At 45.5% G+C, this 13,112-nt stretch overlaps 1 protein-coding gene across 2 annotated transcripts; it reads left to right on the top strand.

Annotated features, from left to right (window-relative positions):
- The first annotated feature begins 20 nt into the window (after positions 1–20).
- arhgap45b (Rho GTPase activating protein 45b) lies at positions 21–13,073 on the top strand. 2 transcript variants are annotated; one of them, XM_026346282.1, is made up of 24 exons: positions 21–319; positions 1,464–1,707; positions 1,938–2,120; positions 3,788–3,931; positions 4,229–4,313; positions 5,440–5,512; positions 5,848–5,923; positions 7,221–7,352; positions 7,506–7,567; positions 7,703–7,813; positions 7,937–8,017; positions 8,136–8,303; positions 8,432–8,569; positions 8,684–8,880; positions 9,108–9,229; positions 9,348–9,434; positions 9,544–9,645; positions 9,734–9,894; positions 10,031–10,219; positions 10,316–10,453; positions 10,693–10,961; positions 11,048–11,285; positions 11,974–12,079; positions 12,241–13,073. In XM_026346282.1, the coding sequence occupies exons 1-24, from the start codon at positions 23–25 to the stop codon at positions 12,702–12,704; spliced, it is 3,867 nt and encodes a 1,288-aa protein (XP_026202067.1). In that variant the 5' UTR covers positions 21–22; the 3' UTR covers positions 12,705–13,073. The 2 variants fall into 2 exon arrangements, with proteins under 2 accessions (XP_026202067.1, XP_026202068.1); XM_026346283.1 differs by lacking the exon at positions 21–319 and adding an exon at positions 348–971.
- The last annotated feature ends 39 nt before the right edge of the window (positions 13,074–13,112 follow it).

Below are 13,112 nucleotides of genomic sequence, written 5' to 3'. Positions count from 1 at the left end.
GTCAGTGAGCCTGCGCGGCTCGATGTGCGACGGCAGCAGCAGCAGCAGCAGCAGCAGGAGGAGGAAGACAGACAGACAGTTACCGTGGCTCGACGTCGGCCTGGATGGCACCGAGCTCCCGCTGAGCGCGAGCGGCAGAGCACCCAAGTGGCGAGTCGGGGGGTGGGTGGGGGGGCTGTACGTGAAACTCAAAGAAGTCGGGATGGACGGCAAAGGCACTCTGAAGATGTTCAGGAAGAAACGGGAACTGATCAAGACGCCATCCATCTCGAAGAAGAGCCGAGCAGGAAGCCCGGGGCCACAGAGCGGCCCGTCGTCTGTGAGTAGCGCATCACTTCTGCTCAGCTCGGGGTGTGTGTGTGTGTGTGTGTGTGTGTGTGTGTGGCGTCAGATGACCTTTAGCTGGATAAGACCGTTTGCAGAGAGGACTGTGTGTGTGTGTGTGTGTGTGTGTGTGTGTGGCAGATACACATTGATTTGTTTCCTTAGTATGAATTTGGTGTCAGGTGTGGTCAGGGTGAGAAAACTGTAGTTTGGCTCCGGCAACAAATGAAAACATTGATTGTGATGCAGTGGACGCTGGACACTCACACAGAGTGCACATAATTGTGCCTGTGTGTGTGTGTGTGTGTGTGTGTGTGAGTGTGTGTGTACCTGATTGCACATTGACTCACATCTAGCTCATAGGAAGTCTATCTTGTGTGGGGCTTTTTTACCACTAAAGCGGTGGCAGGCTGCAGAGAGTGTGTGTGTGTGTGTGTGTGAGTGAGTGTGAATGTTTGGTGACCAGTTTCAAAAGTTGACTTAGTTAGAATGGGGACGCAGCTCTAGGGGGAAGGAGCATGCTGAAACGTGGTGGCAAAAACAGTTACAACCCTTACTCTACGAGTCAGAGAGTTAAGAAGGCTGAGTCGAAGGCCAAGGACAGACTGGATATTCTGCCCAACAAGCACAACATATGGCTTAAACAGGTATGTTTGAATATGCACGTCGCCTTATGTGGCCAACACAAATGAATGGTGAATTTACAAGGATGGAAGGATGCTTTTCTTTCTGTCCGACTCTCTAAGTCAGGCCCAGAAACTCTGAGGCACTGCCTGTAGCCTTAATGCACCATATGGAGGGAAACCGTGCTAAAACGCATTCAATTGCATTTTATTTCCATTTATCGGGCAAATGAAAAGGTGCTTTTCCACCTCCGAGAAATATCACTTTTCTTATTTTGAATTGCTGAATGGCGTTTCTGTTGTTCTACGCTGTGCTCGATTTGCCACACCCGTCCACAGCTTAGGGCAAGGAAGTGTTGCACAACGCAGCACAGGATCTTATGAAATGAGCCTTCGCATGTGTGTTTACCAACAACAGCGCCACTTATGTGTGAGACCACAGAAGCACAGTGGAGTCATGGAACAGTTGAGCTGGAACATGAATCATATGATCACGTGGGCCTGTTCTCTTTCCAGCTGTCCATCCTCCCGGAGCAACCTCGGAAAGATGCTGGCGACATCGCTCTCTCCTCCTCCCCTTCATCGTCCTCCTCGTTGCTTACCCCGACCTCCGCCGGGCACCTGGACCCCTCGATGTCCTGCCCAGGCACCCCCAGCACCCAGCACAGTAAGATGGCAGCACTGCAGGGTGTGGGCTGCCCGTCTCCTGTGGCCACCCTGAAGAGACCCACGGCACTGAGCAGACACGCCAGTGCGGCAGGTGTGGATCCAAAACTCGTACTTGTTGATTCAGTGTAGATGAGTCAATAAAATATGGTATAATGAAGTGTTATTTATCCATGTGTCACATTTTGGTTTTGCAAAAGAACAAACAGGAGGAAGGAGCCTCTTCACATTAACCCGTTATATCACATTTGCACAAGTCTGCACAAAAAACAAAGTGTTGTGTGTGTGTGTGTGTGCTTAGCATTGTGCTCTTTCCCTCCTCAGGACTCCCGCTGCAGTCCTGGGTGTTCACTAAAGGCCAGGGGAAAGGGGCTTTGACCCCGACCCCTCCGTCTGAGAGTCCAGAGAGCACGGTCATTGAAGTGGAGGACATCCCGGCCCTGCTGAGAGACGTGGCGCGCTTCGCCGAGGCTGTGGAGAAACTAAAGGATGTGGTGCTGGCCGAAGGTAACGTGCTGCCTCGTCCACAGAAACCTAATATTAACTCTCTCACCTGAACGTGGAGGATAAGACGGTACTCTCTCTCTCTGTGTGTGTGTGTGTGTGTGTGTGTGTGTGTGTGTGTGTGTGTGTGTGTGTGTGTGTGTTCAGTTATGGTTTTCATCTTCTTGCTGGTGACAGTATGTCATTGTTTCTCCTGGGTGTCATAGTCTTGAATTTGTAATCTGTTAGTTTTCAGACAGAACAATACTGTTTGAGTTCCCTCTTCCCCTTTCACGTTACACGCTCGACTCCACTTCGACAACAGCTTACATGACAAGGACATGAGGAATTGACGGAGGGGTGGGTGGGGGGGGGGTTTCTCAGTGTTGCATCAGTCCTGCTCTCTGACACGTGTGTAGTGTGGGGGGGGGGAGAGCAAAAAAGGGCTGAACTAACCCTGCACAAACAAACGCAACAAGGGCTGCGCTTCCGCTGCACCCACAGAGTCGACCACAGTCTTGTCTCCTGCAGGAAGCCAGCTTCTTGTTTACAGCAGCCTGGTACACGCACACTCCTCGTCCCTTCTGGTTCCATGCAGCAGTGCTGAATAACACCTGTACCTTCCTCATGGAGTGAATACCCCACCTCCAGACTTGATGCCACTCGCTAAACAAACAGTGTCCGACCCAGAGACGATCAGCATCCCATCATTATTTCCTATGATATTCGACTGTTGTGTTTGTGTGTCCTGTCTGCTGTTATCTTGCTCTGGTCTGTCATGTACTCCACCCACAGCGAGCTCTCTAAACAGGAAGCCATGATGGATAGCCTCCGACAGGATGGCCTCGTCCACACTCCTTCCTCTGATAGGTCGGCTGCATCGCCGTGACGTGACGCCTCCTCCTCTTAATCAGTAGCACAATCAGAGTTTTGGCCTCGTCTCCTCGCTGCCTCTGCCGCCGCCACACAGAGATTACGTTCATCTGCGGACTCGCTGTATTTCTGATATTTCGGTGTATATAAGTCGAGCGTGTTTAAGATGCTTTGTTTTCATCGGCCACAAAAAGTAGATGTAGCACAGCCCCAGAATCTTACAAAATAGAAAAGACCACATCCTCTCTGCTACAGACGATTGTCATAGACACTCATAACACTCTGACACACATTTTCAGACTGTGAGATGACCAGCTGCTCTCTGACCTCCTCTGTGAGCGACTTGTCTTGGTTAGAAAATGGATATTCAGAGGTTGCAACAGTGGACGACTACCGAAATGAGGATGCATCCTGCAGATTAGTCACCAGTGACATCAGAGCTGACGAACTGGCACAGAGCCGCGACCGAACCTGTCTGATGCTTGCTTGCTCATGATGTGAAGGAGTAATGGCTCCTGTTGCTTTGTCGTGAAACTGCGACTTTACAAGATACAGGCAACCAAACGTTGTGTCGGACGTGGAACACGGTTCAAGTCCACTAAAATAAATAACCTGTTTGGGATTTTTTGTTAAACCATGCTCAGCTATGATGATGTACCTCTTCTCACTAAAGGCCCCTTTTCCACTGCAGGAACCATGAACTTTTTAAGGAACTCAAACCACCAGCAGAACAAGTGTCTACATTTAGTTCTAGCGCCCTGGTACTTTTTTTCCCTTCTCACTGTCTAACCACATCTCCCTCCTCACTTCTCATCTAGGTAAAAAGGAGAGTCAGCGACCTGTAGCTCACGAATGTTTGGGCGAGGTCCTGCGGGTGCTGCGTCAGGTCATTAACACGTACCCTCTGCTGAACACTGTGGAGATCCTCACTGCTGCTGGCCATCTTATATCCAAAGTCAAAGGTCAGTGGATGAAGGGAAGCTACAAGCTACAAGCTATGAATGAACACAAGTTTAAGAAAGACAGATGTAGACGGAAGGCTGTTTTTAAAAGTACAAATCACAACAGAAGTCATCTCAAGGCACTTTACAGTGTTTAAGGTTAAAGACCTTACAAAACATACCTGTACTAGACCGCGTTTGTCTCGGCTAGATGCTTAATAACTGCAAACTCTGTGCAGATGTGTAGGTTCTTTAGGTTAGCAGTTTATTTCTAACCACAACTGAAACCTGAACACATGCACGGTTGTGATTTTTCAGGTTTCCACTATGAGGCCTGTAACGAGGCAGACAAAAAGGACTTCGAGAAAGCAATTGAAACCATTGCAGTTGCTTTTAGCAGCAAGTAAGTATCTCGCACATCTTTCTACTATATGTCTCAAATGAAAATAGCATCAATAGATTATTAATGCTCTTTGTTACTGTGGTAGTTTCCAGTGTTCTGCCTAAGATGGTATTAGTTATCCATTAGTATACAGTGGGCGCCTGTTCATCCATTAATTGTTTCCAAACATATATCAGCTCTGTTGCAGATAGGAAAATGAGTTACTGTCGATGTGCACAAAGCAGCCTGTTGTTGGGAATGAGAGAGAGAAGTGCAGTGATGGTGACACATTTGCATGAGGCAGAGCAGAAAACAGGAAGTGGTTTTTCTTCTACCTTATGACACAAAACCAAAACTTGAAAATGTTGTTCACAACCTGGCTGCTCAATGAACAAAGAGCTGCAAACTGGGGGGAAAAAAAGTTATGAGTTATCATGTCATTATCTTGTTAACTTGATTCGACACGTTGAGACGGAACAGAGGGGAGAGAAATTACGAAATAAATAAATTACTAAATACGACGAGTAGAAAATCTTCAAATCAGTTTGTTTTAAAATAAGAAATCTTTAACCTGAACATTTTTCATCTTTGGGGGAAAAACGGTGAAGCTACAGTAGAGACGTGTCCGTCGTATTTGTAATTGAAGTGTCTTGCACCAGCACTTTATCACATGTCTGTCAGTACCACTTCAGCGTTTAGACATCTGTTAGAGCTTGAGGAGGAAGTGAGCTGGCAGAGACAGTTGAAATCTGCCTGTCGCTCGTGTTTCCTCATTCTCTCCCTTGACTCTTTTTCTGTCATGAGCTGAAAAACCCCGACATGAACATACACAGTGCTTTTTTTCTTTGTTTGTTTGTTTGTTTGTTTGTTTAGCCTGCATTTTAACATACATGTGAACAACAGTGAAGCTGTTACGAGGCAACAAATTTGAGCAACTTCATAAACATTGTTAAGATGGTGAAAAGATGAAACCTTATCGATACAAGTCAAGTAAAAACATTTGTATCTCTTCCAGTGAAGTAACGGTTTCCGCTCATTCTCCTCCTCTTTTATTTTCCTTCATTTCAAATCTACTTGTCATTTCTCCAGTCAGGATAATTATTCTTGAAAAGATGAAACCCTAACATGTGTCTGTTGTTTCCATCAGTGTGTCTGAGCTGCTGATGGGAGAGGTGGACAGCAGTACGCTGCTCTCTCTGCTTCCCACTGAGAAGAGCAGGGTGAGTGAATTTCTATTATTATATACAGTATATGATGATAATATATATATGTTATATGGTAAACCCCGTAGTAGCACCGTCGCCTGTGTGCAGTTGTCCAACAACAACTTTCCCATTAGGATTAATGAAATTAAAAATACAAAAAAAAGAAAAACTTAATCAGAATCTTAACAGAGTTCATCAGCAGCTATTTAAATCACATTAACTCTACATAAAATGATTTCCTCTCCCAATTTTCAGTTGGGTGTAGAAAAAAAAAAAAAAAAAAAGTCCCCAAGTTGATGCCAAGATTTGATCTGTGTTTGTCAGTAATGACTCATGTTTCTACTGTGTAGTCGATGGAGAACTTGTACACTGCAACAGGCCAGGGAGCAGACGGCAGCCAGTTCAGGAGCGACCTGCAGGACATGGGTAGGCGATCAGTCGCTCCTCCACCAACTCACTCTGCTTTTGTTAACATCTGTCAGTCACAGAGGCCACTGGTGATGCTGCTGCAGCTCTGTCTTTCCTCTAACTCTGATTATGTCTAGTTAAAATGCTACTTTTAGTTATTATATACAGTGGCAAGAAAAAGTATGTGAATTTCTGGGTTTTCTGCATGAATTTGTTATAAACTGTGATCTGAGCTTTGTCTAAGTCAAGAGTATTAACAAATATAATGTGACTAAAATAACACAAAAATATTTCTGATCCTTTGTCTTTGAGAACAACCATAAAAATCTAATAATGCCAGTGGAATAATTACCTCATAAAGCTAGTTGGAGTCAGGTGTTACCATGAATTAAGAAATGTGAGCCATGCTTCATACAATCAAGAATTGTTGATTTACATAAAGCTGGACAAACACTCATTAGCAAGAAACAACCCAGAGAGACAGTCAAAGATTTGAAGGCATCTTTGAAACTGGCTTGTATCCATGTTTGAGTCTACAGTAGGTAAAACATTGAACAAGTAGGGTGTCTATGACGGGACAACATGAAGCAAGCTGCAGGGTGTGGCCGGCTTGCAGTGATTGAGAGGAAGATGAATTCCCAAGTGTATCAAAAAACTCTGAATGTCTGTACGTCAGCTGAAACTCTGTAGAAGTTGAGTGATGCAACAGGACAATGACCCAAAACACCAGAGCAACAGAATCCACCTTTTGGAGTGGTCAGATCAGAGCCCAGATCTCAACCTATTAGATTCTATTGAATGAATAAATATGACAGAGCTAAAGCAATTCTGCAGGAAGAATGGGCTAAAACTTCTCCTGAACGATGTGCAAGTCAACCAGTTATTAATTCCAAGGTTTCACATACTTTTTCCCCTAGCACTGAGGCTTTTTTGGTTGTTCTCAATAAAGACATAAAGATCAGAATTGTTTTCCATTATTATTTTAGGCACATTATATTAGTTAATACTCGTGACTTGGATAAAGATCAGATCAGATTTTATGACAGATTGAGATTGTGAAACCTCTGACATTTGTTGATGTTCCCTGCCATGGTTTCTGGCTTGTTTGTTTCAGTCAGTCAGAGAAACTCAGACATTATCACAGAAAATCAAAGATCAGTTTCAGCACAGTGAGCTAAAATACAACAGTTCATATCCCCAAAATAAAACTAGAGATATCGGAGTTTATTGCCCTAGTGACGAATCTGGCAATCAAGTTCATGTTTGTTGTCGTAGTAACAGACTGTGCGGTGGTGTTTTGTGTGTTGATGCGTAGGCCGAGGTGAGGAAGTGGATGTGATCCTTCAGCGCAGTGAGGGAGGGGTGGACTCGGCTTTGCTCTACGCCAAAACCATTTCCAAGTACATGAAGGATCTGATCAGCTACGTGGAGAAGAGAATTTCACTGGGTCAGTATCAGACCCAAACGATGAGCGGATTAAAGACGATCATCTTAAATGATTTATGACCAGTTCTTAAAGAACTAGAAAACCACTGTACTCTGCAAACACGTTGTTCTCCCCATAATGATGTTAATTGACTGTTGTATTTTGTTTCACCAGAGAGTGAGTTCTCCAAAGGCCTTCAGAGATTATACCAGTCCTGCAAACACAGCATAACACATGTAAACCTCACCATATATTATTGTGGTAGTGAATGTGAAAAGCTAGAATCAATTCAAATCCAGATATTTTATCTCTCTGTTGTTGCTAAATATCAAAATGTCTCTTTTTGTGCTTGGACTGTTTCCTCCATCCAGCCCCACATGCCCCTCTTCTCCATCTACTCTCTGGCTCTGGAGCAGGACCAGGAGCAGAGTGTGGGGCTGCAGCAGGCCAGCACCACCCTGCACAGCCAGACATTCATTCAGGTAAAGGTTGCAGCATGTGCTCTGTGATCATTTTTCAGTCACTCGTTGTCTGTTGATATTAGACTGTTATGCTCGCGTGCACGTTGTGTTGATCTCTCCGTTCTTTTCCTTTCTTTTTTGCAGCCTCTGATGCAGCGCAAGCAGGAGCATGAAAAGAGACGGAAGGAGATCAAGGAGCACTGGATTCGAGCTAAAAGAAAACTGGTACGATCTTTAATTCCATATATGTACGCGCACATAGTTTAGCTGTAGAGTGTTTTATTCATCTCTAATAAAAATGAGGAGGAAAAGAACGGACCGGATCCTTCCTGTCTTTGATTAGATGGAGTGTGAGGTAAACCTGCGGAAGGCCAAGCAATGCTACATGGCCCGCTGTGAGGAGTATGACAAGGCCAAAACGGCAGCCTGCCGAGCTGAGGAGGAGGGAGGAGGATCTACAGCAAAGTCTCTGGAGAAGAAGAAACGAGTAGAGGAAGAGGCTCGCAACAAGGTTTTTATGAACATCTCTCTTACTGTGGATTCAAAATGAACTTTATCTGATCGTCACAATTTATCTTCACTAATCTGAAACCGCGGCACGAGAAGTAAAGGTGTGAAAAATAATTTGTGTGTATGTAGGCAGACGAAGCGGAGGCCACCTACCGGACATGCATAGCAGATGCCACCACTCAGCAACTGGAGCTGGAGCACACAAAGGTCACGGTGCTGAGACAGCTGCAGGACGTCATCAAACAGAGCGATCAGACCCTCCGCTCGGTCAGAACAATCACAAATACACAAGTTGTGCACGCTGACAAGTCTATACTCACTGCCACGCCACACTCGACTGCTGTATTTCAATATGACTTCTGTTTGTTGTTTGGACTCCAGGCCACCATTTCCTACTACCAGCTCATGCACATGCAGACAGTAGCCTTGCCCGTCCACTACCAGACACTGTGTGAGAGCAGTAAGCTGTACGACCCAGGCCGGCAGTACGCCGCCCACGTCCGAGACCTGCAGCTGCCGGAGCAGCCCAATGTTCACTACACATTCGAGGCCTATTCCCCCAGCAGCTCGTCGTCAGTGTAAGAGTTTTAGACGAGTCCCAACAGCGTGGATGGATTGTATAGATATGTGTTAATTTGTGAACATCAGAAGTCCCAGTGGCTAGGTTTTTTTTTTTTCTTCCTCCTGCATCATATTTATGCTCAGCCAAGCTCAGTGATTACTGGTTATAGCTTCATATTTCTCATACATACATAAATGCTGTCAATCCTCGAAAGGAAAACTCGTATACCTTAATTTGTTGCAGGCTTGGTCACAGACCCAGGAATGACAGTTTTAACACGGAGCCGACGAGCCACACAGACAGTCCCGTCACCACTGTGGACACAGCAGCTGCAGAAAATAAAGATGCAGAGGTTCAGCGCAAGAGTAAGTGATGCCCACTGCTGCTGTAGATATCACCGTGCCGTGGTCTTTTAAACTAATTATCACATCATGTCGGGTGCGTTTTTAATTTCTTGTTTTCATGTCACTTTGGTGTCCCCAGGGCAGGGCCACAAGTCATGGGGTTCAACAGTAAGTGATGACAGCGTTGGAGTAGATGGAGGCTTGGAGTCTCCCACTGCCAGCACAAGTAAGAAACAGATCCACAATCGTAACATGATCCAGAAACGTTCCTTTAGACATAACGATACAGAAGAAATGACCTGAGGAAAGGTATTTAACTCGTACATTTATTGTAGGCGACATCAGTAAAATGGCTCGGACATCATCCACTGGAACAATGTCATCCAATGAGGATGCAGATGAGAAAGATGGGAACGTCCCCTCATTTGAAAGTCCAAGTAAGATCTGTAATCTGGCTTTTCAATGAATGGCTATCAGTCATGAATGAGTTTTCTGGAGTGCCTGTATCGGTCTCTCTCTCTCCAGATATTAACGGCATGGATCCTGACGTGGCGTCCACCAGACAGTTCCGTAACATCGGCCTGTCCAAAGCGGCTCAGACCCACCGGCTGAGGAAGCTGCGGACTCCTGCAAAATGTCGCGAGTGTGACAGCTACGTGTACTTCCAGGGGGCCGAGTGTGAAGAGGTGAGCTCATCATCGTGTGTTTTAGTAGTCACTCGTTTCCTGAGACAAGCGGGCAGCTGTTGAAGCATCTCTGTGAATTAGATCCATTAGAGAACGTTGGTTAGTGTTAGTTTATCGCTCTCTTCTCTGCCCTCAGTGTTTCCTGGCGTGTCACAAGCGCTGTCTAGAGACTCTGGCTATACAGTGCGGCCATAAGAAGCTGCAGGGCCGTCTGCAGCTGTTCGGCAGGGAGTTCTCCCAGGTGGCCAGCTGCGCCAGCGACGGCATCCCCTTTATCATCACCAAGTGCATTTCTGAGATAGAGAGACGGGCGCTGAAGATGAAGGTGAGACTGCGCATTTGTTAACGTGCTGACTCGTTTCCCTCTGTCACAAAGAAGAAGTCTAAACCACTGGTGTAAACCACCGCTTTCTTCTTGCAGGGCATCTACAGGGTGAACGGGGTGAAGACTCGTGTTGAGAAACTGTGTCAGGCCTTCGAGAACGGCAAGGAGCTGGTGGAGCTGTCCCAGTGTTCGCCACACGACATCAGCAACGTCCTCAAGCTTTACCTCAGACAGGTACACAGCATGCTGAAGGGATCCATTAACTAAATAATAAGTTTTAGTTTTTAATACGATGAAGACCTGTCAAAGTTAAATAAGATTTTCAGTTAAGCTTTTTCAACTTGAAACTAAATTGAATGAGAGAATTCTTAATCCCTGTTTAGATGATCTGGTTAAATCTAATAAATGAAAGCTCCTGTGATCCTCCATGCTTTAGGAGTTGTTCATACTTTTGTTTCATCTTTCACGTCAAGCTGCCAGAGCCCATCATGCCTTTCCACCTGTACAACAGCCTGATGGGTTTGGCCAAGGAGAGTCTACAAGGTGACGGAGACGCTTTGGCAGGAGAGGCAGAGTCCAACAGTATGAACCCAGCAGTGGTCAGGGGCCCGGAGCTGGTGGATCTGGGCCCTGACACTGACCCAGAAATCCTGGTCCTGGTTGACAAGCTGAAGGAGCGTCTCAAGGAGCTGCCCAAGGCTAATCTCGCCACGCTGCGCTACATCGTTCGTCATCTTCGGAAGTCCGTAATTTAAAACATGAGGCTCTGTTGACATGTTCTAAGTGCACAAATTCATCCTTGACCCTTCAACTGCCTTTGTCTTCCAGGATCGCCGAGCTGGAGGAGGATAACAAGATGAGTCCCAGCAACTTGGGTATCGTGTTTGGGCCCTCTCTAATGCGTCCCCGTCCGACTGGGGCCACGATTTCCCTGTCGTCTCTGGTTGATTACCCCCACCAGGCCCGCATCGTGGAGGCCTTAATAGTCTTCTATTCGTCCATCTTCCAGTCTAAAACCTCTCAGACCCATAAAACCAGCCGCACTGCTTCCACCTCCACTGAGCAGGTAACATAGGTCTCTATGTACTGAGGGTGGATGTTCATCTGTCAATTTATGTATGTAGAGCAGACAATAAGTCAGAACATTTCATAGTGATTAGTAACTTTACTAACTGTATGTTTAGAGTTTTGGTTACTAGAGTTTGTTATAGAGCTCGTTTTGGTCACCTTAATGTGATATATTGAAGGCAGTGAATGAGGAAATGAATGTGTTACCTGTTTAATGGACCTGTAGATTTGTTTTGCTGCCTCATGCGCTCTCATATTTCACTGCATGATATAATATCATCAGTGTAACTGAGCCTCACCTCTGGGTAAGAAATAATTGACTCTAGCTTTGGTTGTACAAGCCTCCCAGCCTTGACATATAAATACAAGTTCTACATAAATACAAAGTTCTACAAATCAGCCAGTTAATAGATCTTTAAATACAAAGATTTTTAATGTGAGAAATGCACTCAGCAGTCGTTATTTGACAAATGTCAATTTGGTGTAACTCCTTCCCTAGAAAGGCATGAAGCAAACAACGGAAGCACTAAAATGTCAGCTCATCCATTTCCTTATCCAGAGTTACAAGCTACAGTTGTGATTCAGTTAAACTCAGCGTTTCCTTCCTGATTCACATTTTGCATTTCATAGCCAAACCACACAGCACACTTGATGTGTCTATTCATTTTCTCCCTCTGCTGGCTCAGGCTAGTATTGCAGGTGACAAGACCGGGGGCTCAGTCGACAGAGAGGACAATGGAGGCAGAGAGGAGCACAGTAAACCAGACACTGATAAGATGGAAGAGGGATGCGGTATGTTTTCATAAACACGGTCTCCATCTCATTTAAATTTTATAACTTCCCCCTAATCCTTGTAGCTTCTGTGTCATACTTGTTTTAAAGCAGGTACACATTTTTTTCTATATATTACACACATAGTGTTTGACTGACACGGCCTCGTCATCTCAATACAGAGAGTTCTTTGGGGTCACTGGGCTCCAGTGAGCAGCTACCAGACTCCGACTCGGAACCGGATGAAAGCGGCCAGAGGACGGCACACCCCCACTGCCTGATGAAGCAGGAGAGCGAGGTGAGCCTGGACGATGACCAGCTGAGCTACAGGGACAGCCTGGATCTGTCCGGCCACACAACCAATACCGACCCAGCGCAAGATGCCGATCAAGACCAAGTCAGCCAAGATGCAGCAGAGCCTCCCGCTCTGCCCAACAGCGGGCCCCCAGACGACGACACAGGGGCAGAACAGGATCTGAGCGTCTCTCTGGCTGAGCTCAATGTGAACCAGTCCAACAACAACAACAACAACAACAACTACCCCTACTCCCCTAGTTTAAACCTGCCAGGTCTTCCACTGGCACGTCTGTCTGGGAAGAAATTAACCCTGACCAGAAACAGAGACAGTGAACCTGAATTTGTCTGATACCAGTATCATCTTGTGCGTGTATGTAACCTGTGAAATTAAGTATAGCATCAGGAATCTGGTTTTTATGCATTTAAATCCAAACCTAAAACTGAGGATTAGTTTATCCTGTACATCAAAATCAACATTTATTTCCCCCATAGTTTTTGATTGATCCTGGCAGTGAAACCTCTGCACGCTTACTGCTGTTTGATGCTATTTCTGTCAAGACGTTTGACTCCAATGATTATAAATTCAGTTTGTCATGTTTCTATTTTAAGTGTCTTAGTCATTGCTCTTATAATTGTGGAGAAAGGTGGGGTGCAAGTCACTCGTCAGAATGTGTGTAATGTAAAAGTTTCTAAGCAGATCCTCTTAAATATACTGCTGGTTTTTATTTCAGCAGTAAAACAAAAAAAGTTTAAATTT

The sequence above is a fragment of the Anabas testudineus genome, chromosome 4 (genome assembly GCF_900324465.2).
Source record: "Anabas testudineus chromosome 4, fAnaTes1.2, whole genome shotgun sequence".
NCBI classification, from domain to species: Eukaryota; Metazoa; Chordata; class Actinopteri; order Anabantiformes; family Anabantidae; genus Anabas; species Anabas testudineus.
This window is presented reverse-complemented; position numbering and strand designations above follow the sequence as displayed.